The following is a 7421-nucleotide window of genomic DNA, read 5'->3' as shown; positions in this document are numbered from 1 at the left end:
TCAGGCCCAGAGTTCAGACCCCACAACCGGACCAAAAAAAAAAAAAAAGTGATGGGGGATGGAGATGGGAAGGCAGGGATGGGAAGGGGAAACAAAGGAGGAGGCAACAATGCTTGATAAGAAATGTACTCAGTACCTTGCTCATGTAATTGTAACCCCTCTGTACAGTATTTTCACAATAAAAACAAACTTATTAAGAGAAAAGAAAGAAGTGATCAGGGTCCAGACCTGGGCTGATGGCTCCTGTTGACAAGTCACTGAATAAAAAAGAACCAGTGGTTCATACCTGTAATTGTAGCTATTCAGGAAACTGAGATTCAGAGGACTGAGGTCAAAGCCAGTCTGTGCAGAAAAGCCCTTGAGATTCCATCTCCAATTGACCAGCAAAAAGCTGGACTGGAAGTGTGGCTCAAGTAATAGCACATTAACTATGAGCCCATGAGCTTGAGTCCTTGAGTTTAAGCCCCACTACTAGTGCATGGTGTGGGTGCGTGGGCACATGTGTGCACACACACACAAAAACAAAGGTGGATTTCAGTTCTCTGGGTTACCTGGAGTGCAGAGTTGCTAGCAGTGTTACTATCAGACTTATGAAAATGTAAAGAGGGGCTGAGAAGGTGGCTCGGTAGTAGAGTGCTTCCCTCGCATTCATGAGGCCCTTGGTTTGATTCCTCAGCACCACAAAAAGAAAAAGCCAGAAGTGGCGCTGTGGTTCAAGTGGTAGAGTGCTAGCCCTGAGCTGAAGAGCTGAGGGACAGCGCCCAGGCCCAGAGTTCAGGCCCCATGACTGGACCCAAAAAAAAAAAGTCTCATGGATTTTCCTGTGATCCTCAGATCTCAGCCTCCTGTGTAGCTAGGATTACAGGCTTGAGTACTGGTGCCTGGCTAAAGGGAGTTTTTGATACATGTTTACAGTTGTTTATGGAGAGACACATTCCATTTAGGGGAACGACAGAAGGGCAAGGTTTTGCCCCTGCCACCTACAGTGCTAGCCTTAGCTTCTCTCCATGACTTTTTGAAAAGAAGGTGTTATTGTCTTGTTTCTAGGGAGACCAAAGAAGGAGCAAGAATTGTCGTGGAAGTTGATGACAAAGTGGCAAAAATTAGGAATTTAAAGGTAAGCCTGACATTGCTTTCTATTTGCTTCCCACTAGGATGAAATTGTGTATGTGAACTTGTTTAATATCAGGGGTAGGGGAAGACATCGAAAGAGATCGTGGGAAAGCCTGGACTAATCATATTATAAATTCTTTTGTTTGAAAGCAGCAACCAGACAACAGGAAAGATCTTAGTGCAGAGTATGTGGCTATTACTGCCCACAGTCTATAGGGTGCAGCTGTTTTGGAAACTGATTGTTAGCTACTTTGACAATAAACACAGAGGGGCTGGGAATGTGGCTTAGATTGCACAAAGCCCTGGGTTCGATTCCTCAGTACCACATAAACAGAAGAAGCTGGAAGTGGCACTGTGGCTCAAGTGGTAGAGTGCTAGCCTTGAGCAAAAGAGCTCAGAGACAGTGCCCAGGCTCTGAATTTAAGCCACCTATTCAAAAAAAGAAAAGAAACATTGAGGATCTTATGAGCACCATGATTAGTTTAAATCTTGCCAGTGATCTAGGGTGCAAGCTGTGTGTCTATTTACCTGACCAACATTAGACTTTGTTCCACATCTCTCCATTGATACCACTTTTTTTGGTGCTCGAGCCTAGCACTCTACCATTTGAACCACAATACCACTTCCACCTTTTTCTGAGTAGTTTATTGTAGATAAGAGTCTCATGGACTTGGCTGCCCTGGCTGGCTTCAAACTGAGATTCTCAGATTTCACCCTACTGAGTAGCTAGGATTATAGGCATGAGCCACCAGTGCCTGGCAGGATTTCTTTCTTTCCTTCCTTCCTTCCTTCCTTCCTTCTTTCCTTCCTTCCTTTCTTCCTTCCTTCCTTCCTTCCGTCCTTCCTTCCTTTCTTTTCTTTCCCAGTCCTGGGGTTTAAACTCAGGGCCTGGACACTGTTCCTGAGCTTCTTTTGCTCAAGGGACTTTTATATTTTACCACTTGACCCACAGTTCTACTTCTAGCTTTTTCTGTTTATATGGTACTGAGGAATTGAACTCAGGGCTTCATGAATGCTAGGCAAGCACTCTACCACTAAGCCACATTCCCAGTCCCAGGATTTCTTATTATTTTACTTTTTAGTGGTACTGGAGATTGAACTTAGGGCTTTGCACTTGTTAATAAGCAAATGTTCTACTGTTTAAGCTACATAGTCCTTTATGTTTTTGTTTTTCAAATAGGATCTCATTATTGGCTCTAGACAGTCTACACTGTGAGTCCTTTTTTTTTTTTTTCCCCAGTCCTGATGCTTGAACTCAGGGTCTGGGTGCTGTCCCTGAGCTTCTTTTGCTCAAGGATAGCACTTTACCACTTGAGCCTCAGTGTCACTTCTGGCATTTTCTTTTTTTTTTTTTTTGGGTCCGGTTGTGGGGCCTGAACTCTGGGCCTGGGCGCTGTCCCTCAGTTCTTCAGCTCAAGGCTAGCGCTCTACCACTTGAGCCACAGCGCCTCTTCCGGCTTTTTTCTTTTTGCTTATGTGGTGCTGAGGAATCGAACCCCGGGCCTCTGGCATGCAAGGCAAGCGCTCTACCACTGAGCCACCTTCCCAGCACTTCTGGCATTTTCTGTTCATGTGGTGCTGAGGAATCAAACCCAGAGCTTCGTGCATGTTAGTCAAGTGCTCTACTACTAAGCCACATTCCCAGCCATGCACTGTGATTCTTCTCTTTATACTTTTCATGTAGCTGGTATGACAGGTGTGAACCACTACATCCCAACATTTTTTTGTGTGTGTCAGTCATGGTGCTGGAACTCTGGGCCTGAGCGCTATCCCTCTGCTTTTCAGCCCCCTGAGTAGCTAGGATTACAGGTGTGAACTACCAGTGCCCCAGCTGCCCCCAACTTTTTATTAGTTGAGATGGGGGTCTCACAGACATTTTGCCTAGGCTAGCCTCAAATCTCAATCCTCCTGATCTCAGTCTTCTGAGACCTTGATCCTCCTGATCTCGGTCTCCTGAGTAGCTAGAATGAGAGAAGCCATTGCACCCTAATGCAGGATTTATTTTAACAATAGTGAGGCCCAAGTCTCAACCATCAGATCTCAAAAGGAAGTCAGTCACAAGCTTCAGTCTTGTTAAAATTTTTCTTTTACTGATCTGACTGAACATTGTGTTCCCCCACTTACCAAACTAGTAGAAAATGGAAGAGTTCTTTCTTTGTGGACCTGAAGAAGTGAAGATAGACAGGGGAAATTGACCATGTGACCACTGCTCTAGTCAATCAGCTTGTAGGGAGAAGGAAGCCAGCATTCCTGAGAGCTTAGGAAGCTGACTGGCAAGAATGAGGGTATATGGACCCGCTGGCTTCAGAGCCACATCCACTCACTCCCAAGCTACTTGGTGAGATGATCTGTTTTTGTTCAACAGCTCTTCGCTAATAGAGAATAAGACCTGCTAAACACTTTCTCTATCACTTGAGCTACAGCACCACTCCCGCTAAACACTTTCTCAACTGGTAGGTTCAGGGGGACAAAGGACTTTTTGTTTTCTACCATCTCTTACTTATCTTTGTTGACTAATCACTTTGTTTAGAAATCTTATATTTTTGATTCTTAAGATTAAATCTTGGCTAAGAGTAAATTTTAATATGCCCCCTACATACTTTCCAAAGTACTTCCCTAAGATTGGGCCATCTAGTAACCATCTCTTACTCATTCTGATAGTCTTATTCTTTGGGAGTTTTCATCTTTTTTTTTTCCTTGTGCTGGTCTTGGGCTTTAATTTAGGGCCTAAGTGCTTTCGCTAAGCTTTTTTGTTCAAGGCTAGTGCTCTACCACTTGAGCCACAGTGTCATTTCCTGTTTTCTGGTGGTGAATTGGAGATAAGAGTCTCATGGAGGTTCCTGCCCAGGCTAGCTTTAACTGTGATCCTCAGATCTCAGCTTCCTGAGTAGCTAGGATTAAGACATGAGCCACCGGTGCCCGACTGTAGTTTTTTTATTTTTTATTTTATTTATTTTTTGGTTGGTCATGGGGCTTGAACGTTGGGCCTGGGCGCTGTCCCTGCGCTGTTCAGCTCAAGGCGAGCGCTCTACCACTTGAGCCACAGCGCCACTTCCAGTTTTCTAGTGGTTTATTGGAAATAAGAGTCTTATGGACTTTCCTACCCAGGCTGGCTTTGAACCTCGATCCTCAGATCTCAGCCTCCTGAGTAGCTAGGATTATGGGCATGAGCCACTTTTGTCAGTCATGGGGCTTGAACTCTGGGCCTGGACGCTGTCCCTGAGCTCTTCAGCTCAAGGCTAGTGCTCTAAATATGAGGCAAGCACTCTATTACTGAACCACCTTCCTAACCCTTAAAAAATTTTTTTATTGTTATTATAAAGGTGATGTGCAGAGGGTTTACAGTTGCATAAGTCAGGTAAAGAGTACATTTCTTTTTGGACAATGTCACCCTTTCCATGGCGCTCTCCCAGTTTTTTTTTTTTTTTTTTTTTGTTGTTCATGGGGCTTGAATTCTGGGCTTGGGCGCTGTCCCTGTGCTCTTCAGCTCAAGGTGAGCACTCTACTACTTGAGCCACAGCACCACTTCTGGTTTTCTAGTGGTTTATTGGAGATAAGAGTCTCATGGACTTTCCTGCCCGGACTGACTTTGAACTGTGATCCTCAGATCTCAGCCTCCTGAGTAGCTAGGATTACAGGCGTGAGCCACCGGCGCCCAGTCACTCTCCCAGTTTTTGCCTCTTATTCCTACTCACAAGTTATATAGTTCATTTTCAACATATTGTCCAGTGAGTACCATTGCTACATTTGTCTTCTGTAGTTTTTGACAGCTTGTGCCAAGTGTTGTTTTTCCTATCAATAGTATAATTTTTATTTATTTATATTTTGTCGGTCATGGGGCCTGAACTCTGGGCCTGGGCGCTGTCCCTCAGCTCTTCAGTTCAAGGCTAGTGCCATACCACCAGAGCCACAGTGCCACTTTTGGCCTTTTCTGTTTATGTGTTGCTGAAGAATCGAACCCAGGGTCTCATGCATGTGAAGCAAGCGCTCTACCACTGAGCCACCTTCCCAGCCCATATAGTATAACATTTTTTAGTAATTACTCTGCCCTTATCTACCTTGGGCAGTTGGATTGTTCTTGGCTCTTCTCTCCACATGATTTCTAAATTCACTGGTGATTGGTACTCCAGGGACCTCAGTGAAGGTTCCAGATTGATGGAGCCTTTTTGGGACCAGGGGATGAAATACATGTACATGTTCAGAATCCTCTGTACAATTACTTAGCAGGGAAATGATGATGATGTAGAAGATGCTGAGAGAGGGAGAAACTTTCTCTCCTGAGATGTCCTACATCTCATGGCTGGTACCTCTGTAGACCGATACATGACAGAATGATAAACGTACTTAATTCTTTAGGCTTTATTTATATTGAAGTAGAGATAAAGATTACATTTTTGTAGATAGATATGATAAACAATTCCAGGTCTTTCTAATTACAGTAGAGAACAATTAAGTGACACTGGGCAGTATGTAATATTATGGCTGAGAAAATACACTGATTCCATTTTTTATTTCAGGTGGACAGTCGACCAGATGGCTTTGGAGATTCCAGGGAGAAGGTTGTAGCATTTGGCTTTGACTACTGCTACTGGTCAGTGAGCCCAGAGGACCCTCAGTATGCATCTCAGGATGTGGTAATGTCATTCTTCATTTTTCTCTACTCTCTTCAGTGTTTTATAGATAATTTGCAAGGTAGAGTGGCAAAGATTGGATGTACTCCAATTGGTATTTTAAGTTTTAAGAAAATTTTAATCAAACATGATGGGTTTTGAGAAGAAAAAAAAAACCTCCAATACATCAGAAAACCATTGGCCTTTTCATATAATGTTTCTCTGGCAGTATTACCAAAAAAACATTATTTCAAAGCATTGATCTCATTGTATATTTCTTTATACCTTCATAACTGAATGGTTATTGGAGAATTAGTATGGATTCTTGGCTCTGGATGTTTCTTATGGTATATTGTTCAGAAACTATTGATTTTATTATTTTTTTTGGTCAGTCATGGGGCTTGAACTCTAGGTCTGGGCGCTGACCCTTAGCTCTTCAGCTCAAGGCTAGCACTCTATCACTTGAGCTACAGTACCACTTCAGGTTTTCTGAGTGGTTTATTAGAGTTAAGAGTCTTATGGACTTTCCTGTCTGGGCTGGCTTTGAACTGTGTTCCTCAGATCTCAGCCTCCTGAGTAGCTAGGATTACAGGCATGATTCACCAGCGCCCGGCTTGTTTTAATCTTAATAATGGTAAGGAGAAGCATCCATTCCTGAAAGCGAAGGTGGTAGGAAGTGAATGCTTGGTCAGGCATGGCACTTGGCTGGTGTCCATTTAGGCTCGAGCCTCAGCTGGATTCTGTGGGTTTGAGTTAGCAGTCCTCCTGTAATAAGTCACTTCAAATATGATCTTGAATTGTGGGTAGAAGAAGGGCCCAAGAATCCTAAAAGCTGGTGTTTTCTTTGAGCCTTGTGCTTGTTCTAGTACTCGACAACTAGGTAGCTCATCTGCATGGTATGCTGGAGACCAATTCTGTTGATGTGCTAAGGACTGAGTGGACCAGCCAAGGATTTGTTGGTTACCTTTTCTGTGGTTTGTAGTTCTTAGGTCTTAAGTTTCCAAGACAGCTGGAGGTCTGGCCAGTGGGTCTATAGGACATCTTTGTTTCTGGGAAGCAGCAGCATTGTCTTGGCTTGAACACTGTAGAAGGCCATGTGAGGGCCAAAGAGCCTTGCTCAGGCAGTTCTGTGACCACAAGGTGATAGCCCTCATCCCTAAAATTAGTGTAAAAAATTATAAGCTGAAGTCAGATACTGGTGGCTCATGCCTGTAATCCTAACTACTCAGGAGGCTGACATATGCAGATTGAAGTTTGAAGCCAGGCTGGGCAGAAAAGTCCATGTGAGTCTCTTATCTCCAATTAACCACTCAAAAACCAGAAGTGGCACTGTGGCTCAAGTAGTAGAGCACTAATCTTGAGTACAAAGAGACTCAGGGACAATGCCCAGGCTCTGAGTTCAAGCCCCACAACTGACAAAGAAAAAATTATAAGCTGAGCACGTACCACCGTCTAAAATTCCAGTTACTCAAGAGAATTGCAAGCTCAAGGTCAGTCTGACAGCTTAGCAAGATTCTGTCCCCAAATAAAAACACACACATGTTCGGCCTTTCAGATGGTTCAGTATTATTAAACTTACACATGAAAGAATGGCATAGGAGGGCTGGGAAGGTGGCTCAGTGGTAGAGCGCTTGCCTTGCATGCTCGAGGCCCTGGGTTCGATTCCTCAGCACCACATAAGCAAAAAGAAAAAAGCTG

At 43.8% G+C, this 7421-nt stretch overlaps 1 protein-coding gene across 1 annotated transcript in view; it reads left to right on the top strand.

Moving 5' to 3' along the window:
* Stard9 (StAR-related lipid transfer (START) domain containing 9) overlaps positions 1-7421 on the top strand; it is a 78751-nt gene that overhangs the window by 4361 nt on the left and 66969 nt on the right. Inside the window, exons 2-3 of the mRNA XM_013009986.1 lie at positions 1048-1117; positions 5631-5747. Coding sequence (XP_012865440.1) covers positions 1048-1117; positions 5631-5747 — 187 coding nt within the window. The remainder of the gene's footprint in view (positions 1-1047; positions 1118-5630; positions 5748-7421) is intronic.

The sequence above is a fragment of the Dipodomys ordii genome, unplaced genomic scaffold (assembly GCF_000151885.1).
Source record: "Dipodomys ordii isolate 6190 unplaced genomic scaffold, Dord_2.0 Scaffold11, whole genome shotgun sequence".
In the NCBI taxonomy this organism is placed as follows: Eukaryota; Metazoa; Chordata; class Mammalia; order Rodentia; family Heteromyidae; genus Dipodomys; species Dipodomys ordii.
This window is presented reverse-complemented; position numbering and strand designations above follow the sequence as displayed.